The following is a 14,646-nucleotide window of genomic DNA, read 5'->3' as shown; positions in this document are numbered from 1 at the left end:
CATCCCAGGGCTTCTCCTCTTCCTCAAGGACAGCAAGGCTAACCCAGGGCCCATAGGGGTGAAAAGGTGTAGAGTTGGGGTACCTGACATCTGGGGAGGTGGAGGGCGAAGACCTTGGGTGGTCGTCAACCACCTTGTCCCTGAGCATCACCTCCCAGCAGGTCTCGGAGCACACCTTCTCCTGTCAGTGTTGGCAGCCAGGGTGTGATCCAAGCGTGGGTGGACTACACTGGGTATTAGGGAGGAGGAAGCCCTGCAGACCAGAGGCGCCCAGATGTCCACGCCACCCTTCTCTCCAAAGCCTGAATGCCCCAGCCCAAACCAGTGTCACCAGCAGCTGGTCATATTTATAAAGCAACAAAGACAAGTGGGCAATAAACCATCCATTCGGCTTTGCTGGTGACTATGAACGCAAGTGGGTTTAATGAGTTGGAACGAGGGGCTGATCCACTCGGGTGTGCAGGAGAAACCTGCCACCAAGAGCAAGAGAAGGACACCAGGTCTCCCTGGCTGAAGGGGTGGTGGGCCACCTGCGATCTTAGAGATGTGGGTTCCCTGGGGAGCCATGGGTCCCTCCTCTTGGCTGGGGGTCGCTATTGACCCTGCAAGACATCTCATGCTGCTTGTCAACATGTCACTCACCTGTATGAGCCCTGAAGAAGAGCCAACCTCACCGTGCTCCCGCTGCCATCGCCCGGCCGCTGGCATCTGTCCCAGTAGCCTGCTGAGGACACTTAGCAGAGTGTGACCAAAACCTGCCTTATCACGGTCCGCCGGGGACCAGAAACAAACTTGGGGCACGGGGGAGTTTCCCAGCAAAGCCTAGTAGCTCCCGGCATGGGAATTGCCACCAGCTGCTCGAGCTCCTGCTCCTTTCCTGCCCACTCCAGCATATTTGCTCTTGAAGCCCATCCAGCTCTTGGGAAAGCCATCGGAGATGTTGGCTGAGCCGTGGTGACCTGTGTGTTTCCCAGCGTGACAGCCGCAGTCCCTCAAGCCTCTGCTTCTCGCGCTGTCCTGCACTTGCGCTGCTCGTGGAGACGTTCGCCCTCTCCGCCTGCTCCCCAAGGACACCGACTTCTCCTCTCTCAAACAGAGCCCTCGCGTTCTCTCTGGACAATCATTTACTTGCCAATAAATGAGGTTTCTTGGGAGGAAGGGAAGGGCACAAGAAAAGTACTTTGTAAATCGGGCTCACGTTTGGTTGGCACTTTGATCCAGATAGGAGTTTTTTTTTAACTTAACAAAGTCTTGCTTTATTTTATTTTTTCCAACATTTCTCTATGAGTGATATTTAATGGCGAGAGCTGAAAAGAGAAAAGCCAGACCTAAATGAACTGGTTGATCTCCCACCATACCACCACTCTGCCCCACCCCGGTGGAAAGCTTGTTTGCCATTCTGCCGAGCCAGCCAAAAAGGTTTTGTTTTGGATTGACTCAGATACTTTGCTTTCAGGACACCCCTCAAGGACCTGCACAAGCAACGAGTCACCTTTGATGCTGGGCAATGCCCAGAGACCGCCTGTGCTATGTGAAGGCTGCTGAGCCTCCCCATACGATTGTCCTCCAGTGCCCTCTCCACCACACATGCCCAAAGGCTACTGGTAGTGGCTGCTGCTGCTTTGCCCACTTAATCTGGAGAGCAAGTCAAGCTGGTCAAAGGGCTCCTTGGTGGAGCTCCAGGCTGTTGTCTGAGAAAGAAGTGAGCTCCAAGAGAGGAAGGGGGCATGGTGGGAGGGTTGGCTGTGCTTCTTGGATGTTAAAGGTGGCTTTGGCCTGGGTGTAGCATGAAGTGAGATGTCACCGGTGCCTCCTGGGGAGGCAACTTCTTTGGCTTTCTGTCTTAATGGAAGAGAATTTGATCGGCTTCCTTTCTGCTCGCCAGAGAGCTAGGAGAGCCTGTGTGAGCTCTGGGGTAAATCCAGCCAGGAGCAAGGATTGCTGCCAGCTGCATGTGGGCCAGCCCAGCCTCACATCCCTCCCCTGGAGAAGTTCTGGTATTGCATGGGTTTACCTGGTTCTCCTCACTCCAGTGAATCCTTGGAGCTTCCAGGAGATAAAGGAGGAAAAAGCGAGGGTAACCAGGCTAGGACTGTCAAATGAGCGCCTGCAATGCTGCAGATGGTGGAGATGGTGCTTCCAGCTCTGCCCTCCCCTGGGCACCTCCAGACCACCGGGGTCCTCGGCTTTGTGGTCACATCTTCAAGCTGGCACAGCACCTTGGCCCTGCGATAAGATCTGCCAGACAGTTCACAGTGACCCAAGGAGTCCCCATTCCCTCCTCTTCAGGCTGAAGCTGCCTCGAGGCCTCCAGGCAAGAGGGAGGGATTTCTGTGTGCTTTAGATTTTGTTTTTACATCTCAAATATTTTTAGTGCTCATAAAAGTGAGAAACTGGGAGAGACCCAGCTAGGACCAGTACAGTACAACCCTCACCCAGGGATTTTCCAAGGCAACAGAGACTTGACTGCCGCCAGCCCCAGTCCCATGTCTCCAGAGCAGAAGGGCAAACATACCTGTCCCTCTTCCCCCAGCATTGTCCCACTGATTTTTTTGGCAGAAAACTTGCTGCTTTTATGGATGCTAGCCATGATGGGCCAAACTCAATGGTGGAGCAGGCAAGTGTTGCCTCCAGTGGGCACTGCACTAGCTCACACCAGCGTGGAGTTTCCAACAGGGCTTTTAAGCAGCTTGATATTAGTGACTGGGGCTTGGTGAAATCTGCCCCATGTGTCCTACCACATGGTAGGTAGGTACCTACAACGTACCTTGTAGGATGGATGCAAAGGACTTGGTCTAACCCACCGTAGGAAGCGCTCTGCCAGCATCGCTGCAGGCACCTGTGCTGGCATGGCCCCATCAGCCTTTCCAGTGTTACCCTGGCCCTGCAAAGGAGCCTGGTCCTTTAATGGGCTCTCACAGCATGGGGAGCCAGTGGAGCATGCCAGCTCTGATGGGACAGCAGTGGCAAAGTGCTGATCTGCAGGTCGATAAGGAGGGGCAGCACAAGGCAGTGCAGCAAGGTGAGACTATCGGGCCAGCGGAAAAGCCATTAGCCTTTGTCCTCAGCCTCCAGAGGCAGGGGAGAGGGGCTGAGGACAGCAGGTGGGACAGAGCTGCTGCCTTCTAGGCTGTGCAAGGGCTTCGCAAGCTGCTTTTCTGGGGACGCTGCCATTTCAGCAAGATCACAGATTAGAAAAAGCTCTGCAGTTTGATTTCTTCCGCTAAAGGGTAATCACAGAGCGTAATTGCTGGTGGCTGCACTACTGAGTCTTAGCAAGTTCCCTTGTGTTATTAAAAGCTCCTCTGTGCCTCTGTGTTGCCTTTCTCAAGGTGTCCAAGGGCTGCTCTAGGCTAGGGCTGAAGACTGGTCCTACCACGTAGCTGGCAGGAGAACATGCAACTACCAACAGTGCTTCTAGCAATTAGGGCTCAGGTATTGTTTAGGGATTTCAGCTTCTTTCTAGCTGGAGATCTCTTCTTTCCTGGTATAAACAGCAGAGACCGCCTTGAAGAAACCATGTGTAATGGGAGACCCAAAACCATAGTGGGTGGGCCCTGAGCAGCATCGCTCGAGGGAGCACCCGTCCTCAGGGTGACAACAACATCCACTTGTTTTAGCCATCCCCACCAAGTGACCCTGCTCCAGCCAAAGCCGGCTGAAGCTCTGCTTGTGCAGGGTAAAGGGCTGGGCAGATGGAGTTCCCTTTTTCTCAGCCCCAGCACGGATGGGAGGGGAGAGGTGCTGGTCGGGACCCTTGCAGAGACAAGTGCAGCAGTGTTTTACAGCCCTGACATCCCAGTGCTCCCCCGGGGCTGCAGGAAGAGGAGCCCGCACCCCGATGTTCTCCCATGGTCTGATCTTCACTTGCTGTCTGGGTTCACTTGCTGTCTTACTCCCAGCTGACCTCCCCGGTGCGTCCGGATCGCCAACTGGTTCCTCAGAAGTGCTCCTGAGCTGCATCTCCCTGGCTCTTCCCAAAGCAGCCTCTGCCCTGCTGCCTGCATGGGGCCCAAATGAGGCTGGAGAATGATTTTGTGTGGCCATCAGTCTCTTCAGGACCATCCACAGCATTTTTCTGCCATCTGTCATTTTGAGAAGAAAGCAAACAGGAAAAAAATAATAAACTCAAATTATTGCCTAATCAACACAGAAATCAGCACTGCTTGCTCAGCCTGCGGGCCACAATTAGATGCCATCAGCAAATTTGGGCAGCTTGCCTGGGCTGCAGTCTTTCTTCTCTTGAAGATTGACGGGCATCTCTGGGATCTGCAAGCAGAGGAAGGAGCTGGGATCCGCTTCAAGGACCAGCCCGGCTCTTTGGTGAAAAAGCACATGGTTCAAAACCATGGAAGAAAAAGAGCATTGTGTTTATGTCTCTTACATAAAGGAAGCCCCGTACCAGAGAAGGAGATGTTTAGGCTGCAGCTCTGAGGTCTCCAGCCCCATCTTCAGCACCATGTCAGAGTATTGCCCTGGTTCATACAGCTCCAGCCTGCCTTGTCTTGCCTGGAGGATGCGCTGGGTAAATCACTCTGGGAAATAAGAGGACATGTGTCACTTCTACATCCTTATAGATATATGGAAGCCTTGGCAGGGCCATTGCATGTCTGTGCGTGCGTGCATGCAGGATCCGGGCATTTGGTTTGAAGCATTTATCTTCCTCTTCCTCCTGGAACTGCCCCACAGGCTGCTATTTCAAAAGCAAACAGCAGCACCCAGCCCAGCCCAGTGACTCAGGCTGCCTTGGCAGGGATGTGGGGATGCCCCACAGCTCATCTTCTCCTGGTCATCAGAAGGGAGCACAGCCCCTGGACTCAGCCCCATTTGCTCTTGGTCAAAAAGAGCCAGATGCTCTGGGGAAGGGGTTGGGCAGCCCCAGGCAGACCCCCACTGCAGCAGGGCTGCATCCCCCATCTCTGCACCCACAGAGGCTCCCAGGAGGAAACGGGCCCTCATGACAGTTTGGTGTTGCCCAAGGGGCTGTGGGACTTGTCCTGCATGGGGTGGCAAGCCTGTCCCTGCTCCCCTGGCTCACCCAGTGCAGTCAACTCTCTGGATGCACGCTCCAAAGCAAGGAGTGGGACAGTCTCACCGTGAAGAGTCTCCTGCTGCACCCCACGAGACATGGGGACAGCTGAGAGCTGGAGCGAGGGGCACCCTGCCCTCACCCTTGGTGCTGGTTGGGGCAGGGTGCTTGCAGAGCCGGGGTGGGTGATGAGGGGAGCACCCAGTCCAGGGAAGGAGGGCGCTCGGGGCGGCAGGGGTCAGGGTGCTCCTGCAAGGGGAAGGGAAGGGGTGTGGGAAGGGGGCAGGACACCCGGGTTCCACTCCCCACTCACACTGCCCTCCACATCTAGACGTCCCCCGGGAGGCAGGGCTCAGAGGTCCTGGGAGCAGCTCAGAGAAAAGGTGCTGAGACCCATCCCTCCTCCCAGGGAGGAAGGAGGGCGAGAGGAGCGAACAAAGCTCCTGTGCTCTGAAACGTGATCCCACCACAGGCACCTCCCTGGGCCCCACCTCACCCTCTCCGACATATATATGTCGTCTGTCCTTGGCCTGGAGCAGGGGACGCAGGTTGACACAGTGTGCCAGGCCCCCAGGGATCCCTGTGGATGGAGCGGCCGAGGCACCAGGGGATGGCGAAGAACACGTACATGCGCTGGCGGCTCCCGCTCGTCTGCCTCCTCTGGGAGGTGGCCATGATCGTCCTCTTCGGGGTCTTTGTGCGCTTCAGCCCCGAAGCTGACGCTCACTGGGAGGAAGAGAAGCGAGAAATGAACCTGACCAGCGACATGGAGAATGATTTCTACTTCCGATACCCATGTGAGTATTTGGGAAGCCTAGCCCTGGTGCTGGTCAGTCCCCATCCCAATCCATCCCACCCATCCCATCCCATCCCATCCCATCCCATCCCATCCCATCCCATCCCATCCCATGGCAGAGCCTGTCAGAGGCAACGTCTCCACTGATTGCTGGAAAGTTGGGCTCTTTCCTTGAGGCTTGTTTGGGGCACACCAAGGAGCAAGAGAAAAGCCTCATGGCCCTCGAGTGCTCTTGGGGTTCTGTCAGCAGGGTACCATGACACCAGTACCTGACGTCTTTTTTCCAGGAATAGGGCTGACGTGTTCCCAGCACCCTGCAAGTTTCGGCTTGCTGCCCCCTCCCTCGGCTCTGGATCAGAGCAAGCTTTTCTGTGCATAAGGAGGAACGGCTGTCGAGATCCTGTGACATCTTCCTCCCCTTCCTACGTCCTCCCCCTCACTAGTAAATTACCCTTTAGCTACTGGTATTTCGATGCCAGAGTCCTCCTAGCCTGCCAGGTTCCCAGGGCTCCTGGGTCGCTGCATCGTTTTGCCACAGGGATTATTCAGGTGGTTAAAGCCCTTCTGGCCAGACGGTGCCTTTGGCCAGCTTTGATCTCCAGGGCTGGTCATCTTTGTGAGCCGTTGGGAACAGGCTGCTTCTGTAGGCAATTGTTTCCAAGGAAGCAACAGGCCTGAGTCATGCATCTATTTAGAACATTTCCATTAAAAACACCTGCTAAATCAAAGGAGCTATAGAAACCTGTACTGCTGAGGATTAGCTAGTTCAGAAAAGGATTTGCTTACAGAAACCCACTGCTCAGCCGGACGCCGGGTTAGTGCATGGCTGTGGCTGCCCTGGGCTCTCCCTTGGGATCTGCCCTTGGGACTAAGGCTGACGTGAAGCAGCAGCAGTGCCTGAGGGCTGCTCTTGTCATTGATGCACTGGGAGGACATCAGGGGTCCAAGAAAGAGCTTGTCGGAGCTAGGGACATGACCTCTCTTCTGTCCTCATATCCTACCCCTGCTCCCCAGAGCCAAATATTCCCCCTCAAATGGCCGCATGGATTCACACAACTAAATCAACCTCAGAGCAACTGCTTAGCTCAGTTTAGCTTTGAATTACGTTTCTGTTTCAGACCCGAGGAAGGGCTCACGTGCCCAAAAGCACAGATGCTTTTTTTCCCCATTATCTAATCAGGAATATTCTCTCTCTGCAAAGACGGACAAACACAGCAAGGCGGCCAAGCCCTGGCATTTTGATCCCTGTGTCCACCCAGCACTGCTCAGAAGAGAGCGTGATGGTTGAACACCCAAGGATCATTTGTATTAATGTGTCTGTGCGTACTGCTGCCCCTAGGACCTGTCCTCAATGGCAGTGGGATAGTGGTGACAAACTGACGAGTCCTCCAAGCCCAGAGGTGACTGGGAAGGGAAGGCAGGCAGAGGGAAGCCTATGCACGGTTGTGTCAGTGGTGCCCATTGCCAGGTCCAGTCAGTGTGACGATTCCTCCTCATTTTGAATCGCACATTGATATTCCTTAACGGGTGACTCATCTGCTCTTTAGGGAAGATAAATGAGATTCTTTGGCACAGGTAGCATTCCCAAAGCCCCAACACTTCCTCTCAATAGTCATGGCAATTGTTCTCCCACAAAAGCAAGGTCACAAAACCTTTAGGGCATGGCAGCACCTGAGCTGCTTCTGAGTGATGCCAACATTATTCTTCCCAAGGGAAAACAAATGCAAGGGTTAGAAAAAGGCTTTAGACTGGGTGCAGTTTGAAGAAAGACCTGCTTTTCCTCCTGGGTTTGTGCAGGGTCTAACACACAGTGGGGATCCTCCATGTTTTCACAGAGGGGGCACAGTCCACAGCTTTAACTCTGACCTGTGTATTTCTGCTTTTGGGGTGAAAGTGGGAATATATAATACAAATGCAGCAGATATTTCTAGCAGTGAATTGTGCTGCTTACGCTGGAAAAGAGAAGTAGGGAGAATAAACACAGCTGCAGAGGAAAAGTCTGTGGGGTTATATGGTAAAACCAGAGTTAGGAAGACTGGTTCTTAGGACACGCGGAGAAGTGCATTTGAAGTGACCTCTGCTGAACAGTGTCAGCTGCAGATCTTGTCTTGTTTCTTTTCTTATGAGTGATTTCATAGGCATGGGGGGGCATTTTTTAAAATAAGCAGATTAACCTCTCTGCAACATGGCATTGCATTGCTGGAGCCTGTCCAAATGCTCGTCCTTAAACAAGTTGCGAGATCTTGTAAAGCACCAAAGGACAAAAGCCCCAGCTTCTGCAGAGCTATGTGTCAGCCAAATCCTCACCCAGACCTTAGTGGAAGCAGCAGACAGAACCCCACTGTCCCCGCGGGAGCAGATCTGGGGCTGCTGGATTTCAGCACAGGTTCAGGGTAGAGCAGACACTCAGTCACTGGATTTCCTTTGCCCTGAGTTTTTGTCTTCTCTGAGGCACACAGACACTGCTGGTTATAGCGGTTGTAAATGTTTGCGCACTGCGTGATGCAGAAATTGCTGGTGTAGTTCCATCAGTGTTGTGTTTACCTGTGTACGGTACGGGTTTGCTAGTAGGAGTCTCCTGTGGGGAATCCCAGCCTTGGGTCTCCTGCTCTTTTCACAGGCAAAGTGGCCTCCGGTGTGAGGGTTTGCATGGTTCAATTTCTAAGTATGTAGCATTTCAGCTCACTTAATTGCAAGGCGATGCTTATCTGATAGAAACGTGCAGCATTAAAAAGTACAGCAGGTTTACTGCACCAAGAAGTTCTTTCAGGAGGCTCAGGCAGGTTTGGTTTCCCCCGGGGAAGGGCATCTGAGGGGCTTGAGTTAGCAGGTCTGAGCATTTGTGGGAAGAACTGGGTCTCTCTGGTTTAAGTACTCAAAATCTCACAAGGTAGGATCCCAGTTTCAAGGGTATTTTGCCACCGATTTCAGTGGCATTTTAAAAATGTGTTTGTAAACTTCCCGTGTTCTTGAACTCTTCTTGCTCTGAGCCATCATCAGGACCTTACATTGCATGGGCCTACCCAAAATGACCGTTCATGTGTTTTTAACAAAACTTCACTGCTCATTTTACATGACACTTTCTGAGTTTTTTTACAAAATGGGAAAAAACAATCTGAATGGAAGAATGTTTTCCTTTGTACACTCCATTAGTCTCCAGTCTTTTCTTGCACGCAGCTTTTAATAAATATTTTTTACTTTCAAGACTGAGCCTTTTAACCAAAAGCCAGTTTCTGAAAGCTATTTTCAGACTTAGAAATGTGGGGACATGGGACAAACACATATTTTCCCTTGAATTTTCCTCCTACTGCCACTGGTGTGGTTACTTTCCTTTTGCCGCCGACTCCAAACAGTACTCACAGCCCTGCTGTCCTCGCAGAGCTGACAGTCCCTTCCCTCTGCACAGCTTTCCAGGATGTCCATGTGATGATCTTTGTGGGCTTTGGCTTCCTCATGACATTCCTCAAGCGTTATGGATTCGGAGCTGTGGGTTTCAATTTCCTCCTTGCTGCCTTTGGGATCCAGTGGGCTCTCCTGATGCAAGGCTGGTTCCACTCTTTCAAGAGCGGGAAGATCCTCATTGGAGTGGAGAAGTAAGGAGGAGATGGGCTCTGGGATGCCACCTCTTGACTGGCCAGTGGAAGAGCTGGGATGGGAGCCAAGCAGCTGGCACTGCCTGTCCCTCTGTTATACGCAAAAGAGTCTCTAAAATGTTGTTGTACCTCCACTTGCTTTCCACCTTTGAGCCCAAAGGTACTTGCCATTATGGTGGTACTGCTCAAAGGGAAATGTGAATCAAGAGTCACACCTTAGTCCCAAGCCAAGCGCCATGGACGCCAGTGCTGAGAACATATATAATCCACATTATTTAAATAATTTGGAGGAAAGCACCTTTCCTGGACAGTATGTCAGAATGGGAGGAGGGTCAGTGGGAAATCCAGGACTGGCTCCTAATCACCTATTCACCTTTGGGTGGGATCTCTAGAGCTAGGGGTGGGTGAGGATGAATTACAGAAGAGTATTTCCTCATTAAACCACAATTATCCTTCCCCTTTTCCAGCCTGATCAATGCTGATTTCTGTGTGGGCTCTGTGTGCATTGCCTTTGGGGCCATCCTGGGTAAAACCAGCCCCATACAGCTCCTCGTCATGACTTTGTTTCAAGTTACACTCTTCGCAGTGAATGAGTACATCCTCCTCAACCTGCTTCACGTAAGATTTTAGGCAGCACCTGCTTGATTCTGCTCCTTCCTCTTCATGTCTCTCCAAATTGTCTCCCTTTACTATGGCTCCACCAACCCATTGCCTTCATAAGCATTTGAAATGCAAGAATTCAGGCAGAAAAAGGAAACAGAATACAGAAGAGGAGGGCTGGGGCGGGGGTACTTCCCTGAGAAGGGAGATCTCCCAGAGTTTTACACACAAGCCTGGCAATTCAAGGGCACTGGGTCCCTTCACTGCGGCTCCTGAGGGCAGACAGGGAGTCTTAGCACAAAGGGCCAGTCATTCTCTTCATGCCTGAAATTTCCCTCTCACCTGTCTTCCCTGCTGGATATATGGGTGTTGTAGAAGGAAATCAAGTGACAAAGAGAACGAGATGTCTGCTGACAGAGGCAGGGTTCCTACCCTTTGAGAGAGAGCTTGGGAGGCTGAAAGGCAAATAGGCTCCCAGAAGACCTGAGTGCACATGGGAGACAACCTGGCTATCGCTGCAACCCGCTTGCCATTGGGAAACTCCCCTCTGCTTCGATGCCTTCCAAGGGGAAGCTAAGAGAAAAGCCATGGCCATGCATGGGACCAAGTGAGCAGGAAAGACAGCAGAAGCAGAGCATTTTTGTCCTGTTTTCCCATGACTGAGTGCAGGCTGGATGGATGGGTGGGCACATGAGCTGGGCATGATGCAAACCAGACCTCAGCTCCAAAACAAGTGGCGATTGCAGAAGCGAACCTCTGTTTTCTCATGGCTGCAGGTTAAGGATGCGGGTGGCTCCATGACCATTCACACCTTTGGAGCCTACTTTGGCCTCACAGTGACACGTATCCTGTACAGACCCAACCTGGAGCAGAGTAAGGACAAGCAGGGGTCCGTGTACCACTCCGACCTCTTCGCTATGATTGGTGAGTCAACCCCCACCTCAGGGGGGCTGGTTCATGCAGACCACCCAGCTGCAGAGAGATGATGCCTCCTGTGTCTCTGGGAAAACCAAACTGAAACCAAGATCTGGGGCTGAGAAGCTCTGCATCCTGGTTTTCCACCTCTCACAGCTACTCAGCTCTCTTCATCAGTGGTTGAGCTGAGATGGTGCCTGGGAAGACAAGGACGCATTTTGGATCCCGCTCTCTGCCAACCCCTCCTGATGCTGGTCCCATCATGGGGGATGCAGCTCTGGGGCAGCAGGACTATAGGATTTAACTTCCCCCTGTGCAGAAAGATCTTCTTAAGAGGTTTCTTCAATCCCTGCATTCTCCCTTTTCCCATTCTCTTCTTTGTCCCCTCATTCCCATCCCACCAGGTACCCTGTATCTATGGATGTACTGGCCCAGTTTTAACTCAGCAATTTCTGATCACGGGGATGCCCAGCACCGGGCTGCCATTAACACATACTGCTCGCTGGCCGCTTGTGTCCTCACCACGATGGCCTTCTCCAGCATGCTGCAGAAGAAAGGCAAGCTTGACATGGTAAGCTGGGAGCAGAGTGCCCTGCACTGCCCAGGGCACTTATAATGAGGTTGATCGATGGTCCAGGAAACAATTGGCACTTGTCCTTTGCTGAACAGACACTGGGTTTCAGTTGCACCTGTATGGTGCAACCAGCATCCAGGCAGAAACCCAGAGGCTGTATTGAACAAGCAAGTGGAAAGTGAGTCCTGCAGTGCTTGAGGTGCAGGGTGATGCCCTGCACATTGTCAACCAGTCGCAGCAGGGACTGGACTTGCTCTGCCCAGAGAGCTGCTGGTGGGCATGCTGCAGAGTCACATTTGGCAGCGCTCTCTCCAGCAAGCTGAGCAGGGCCTGTGCGGCAGCTCGTGAGCAATCGGGGGGCTGACTTGTACGTGTTATGTGTGTGGGTGACATGTCTCTGTGACAGCAGAGCTTGCATGACACATGGGTGAGACATATTTCCATCTCATCACAACTCCCCACCCAGATTTGTGGATGCAAAGATTGTGTGTGGTAGGGGGAGTGGGAGTCTATGCGCGCCTGTGCTACAGACAGAGGCTGCCTGTTCTTCTCCTCTTGTTTTTTACCAACAAGCAGGAAAATGGGCCCTGACATTTCCTCTGGAATCATTTTCAGAGCTGATTCTCCTGCTTTACCATTTGTGCCATTCCTGAGCATTGGCAATCTCCCTGAGATGCCAAGACAGGGCGGTTACTTCTGCAGGTCCACATCCAGAACGCAACGCTGGCTGGCGGTGTGGCCGTGGGCACCAGCGCGGAGATGATGCTGACTCCATATGGCTCCCTCATTGTTGGGTTCATCTGTGGCATCGTGTCCACAGTGGGGTATGTCTACCTCACGGTGAGTGCTGCTCTAGGGGTCTGCAGCCCTGGTCTGGCTAAGGACACCGGGAATGGATTCACTTCCCTTTGAGGGTCCCTGCTTTCCACCATCCTTTACAGAGATGCATTTCTTACTCCATTTACTGCCCCCAAAGGCTCAGGAAGGTTCCATCTCCCAACAGGAGAGTGTTTGGAGCATATGTTGTTATTTTATCTTGAGCTTGGCTCACATCTTTGACTACAAGCTCACATCTTTGACTACAAGCCCTAAGCTCCTTAATGGGACACAATATCACTCTTCCTTCTTTGCTTATCCCAGTCCTCCATGGAAGGAACTAACCCTTTCCAGGGCTGTGCCTGTGTCCTTGATTTCTCTCTACCTCCCTTCCCTTTAGCCTTTTTTGGAGTCCAGATTGCACATCCAGGACACATGTGGCATCCACAACCTCCACGCCATGCCAGGCCTTATTGGGGGCATTGTGGGGGCCATCACTGCAGCCGCAGCCACAGAGGATGTATATGGCAAGGAAGGGTAAGGCAGCTTGAAACTCTTCCATGAGAATAGATTTTACCTGGGGCTCCTCGGGCTGGGAGTGAGGAGCAATTAACAGCCCTTGTTAATTGTCCAGAATTGCCCCTTTCCCCCTCATAAACATGGGGTCCACTGCCCACGTTGGGCTTGCTGAAGTGTAAAAGACCCATCTCTTACAGCTGACTTCTGGTGGTCTCAAAAACTGAGCCATAACCCACTCCCTGGCATTGCTCCGTGGCACAGTGGGTGGGGAAGTGCTCCTCCCTCCATCCCTGCATTGTCTTGGGGGTCAGGTAAGGCTGAAGGAAACAAAAGAAATGTTTATATTTTGGGCTCCTCCTAGGTAAAACTTTGCCAGGGGCCAGAGGAGAAGGAAGCAAGCGGTGTTTTGTGTCATTGCAACACTATCCTGGTCCATTGCAGAAGAGGAATGGGGCTAGGGAGGAGTCCCCGAGGGAGGAGGGCAATACGGCTCCTCCAGAGCCGGGCAAGATCTCCTGTCAGGAGCAATCCGCACCATTTCTGCCCTTGGCAGGTTCATCAAGGCCTTTGACTTCACTGGCGCGTACCAGACACGGACGCCCAGTGTCCAAGGAGGGTTCCAGGCGGCTGGCATTGTGGTGTCTCTGCTGATGGCTTTCGCTGGGGGTGCCCTTGTGGGTAAGCAGGAGGGAAGCATGGCGAGGGGAGGGTTGAGCCCAGCTTGTGGCTGCTATGGAGGCATCCATGTACTCCCGCCCATGGCTGGATGTGTCCATGCCGCTTGCATTGTGAGGGTTGCAGCTTCTGGCTTGCTCACATTTGGACGCCCTACAGTCAGAGCAAGGGAAACTGGGCAGCAAAGGAGGGAGCAAGGTCAAATGGGTTTGGAGAAATGAAGGGATTGGCACTGACCACCATTTCCCGCCTTGGCCGCCGGGACGGATGGACTCCAGCCATCCGCACCCTGCCTGCATCCCACATGGCATGATGGCCCCCTGCCCACCACCCTGCCCGCCTGCTTCTAGGGGCCATCCTGAAGCTGCCCGTCTGGGGGGACGCCGCCGCCGAGAACTGCTTTGAGGACGACATTTACTGGGAGGTGAGCCGGGCCCCGGCCCAGGCACCGCGGCGCGGTTTGGGGGTCGAGGCCGGCGGCGGGAGCAGGGCGGGAAGGCACAAGATGGCGCTGTCGCCCCGCGGCGCTGAGGTGGCTCTGTCGCCCTGCAGGTGCCGGAGGACGAGGAGAGCGACGCGTACCACATGCACAACCCCGACAAGCCCGCCTCGCCCTGAGCCGCCCACAGCTCTCCGCCGCCCCCCGCCTCGGGAGCTGCCTCCGCAGGGGGGCGGAGGGGCTGCCCGCCATCTTCCCGCCCGCGGGGCTGTCCCCGCCACCTCTTCCCCACCACCACAAGACCCCGAGCCCTCTCCTGGGGGGCAAAGGCTCATTTTCTCCCTTGACGACGAGGCACCCTGCCTGGTTCTTCTTTCCTGCTTTTGTAACAAGCTGTTGTGAATAAAATAAAGACATGTTCTTATTTCCAGGCCTGTGCTCCCTTGTGTCAGTAGAGGCACAGGACAGGATGTCGCCCGGATGGAGTCGGCACACAGCAGATACCAGGAGAGCTCTTGGCTGGTGGGGGTACAGGGGAGGCGCTGGGACACTGCTGGTGCCCGGGGGGCTGAAGTGGATGCACCAGCGATGGCAATGGGGGATAGTGCAGGCTGTGGAGACACTTGGCTTAGGACCTGGTGCTGGAGGCAGCAGCTAGGCCTTCCATGGGCTGAGCCCCTGTGGGGAGCA

General features: G+C 53.6%; 1 protein-coding gene across 1 annotated transcript; it reads left to right on the top strand.

The window, feature by feature from the left end:
* The first annotated feature begins 5,615 nt into the window (after positions 1-5,615).
* On the top strand, positions 5,616-14,135 carry RHCG (Rh family C glycoprotein). The gene is made up of 10 exons (XM_074156083.1): positions 5,616-5,826; positions 9,232-9,418; positions 9,886-10,036; positions 10,795-10,942; positions 11,338-11,504; positions 12,210-12,347; positions 12,724-12,860; positions 13,396-13,520; positions 13,868-13,941; positions 14,070-14,135. The coding sequence occupies exons 1-10, from the start codon at positions 5,616-5,618 to the stop codon at positions 14,133-14,135; spliced, it is 1,404 nt and encodes a 467-aa protein (XP_074012184.1).
* Positions 14,136-14,646: the final 511 nt, after the last annotated feature.

This window comes from Numenius arquata, chromosome 11 (assembly GCF_964106895.1).
Source record: "Numenius arquata chromosome 11, bNumArq3.hap1.1, whole genome shotgun sequence".
NCBI lineage: Eukaryota > Metazoa > Chordata > Aves > Charadriiformes > Scolopacidae > Numenius > Numenius arquata.
Note: the sequence above shows the minus strand (reverse complement) of the source record. Positions and strands in the feature narration are given on the sequence as shown.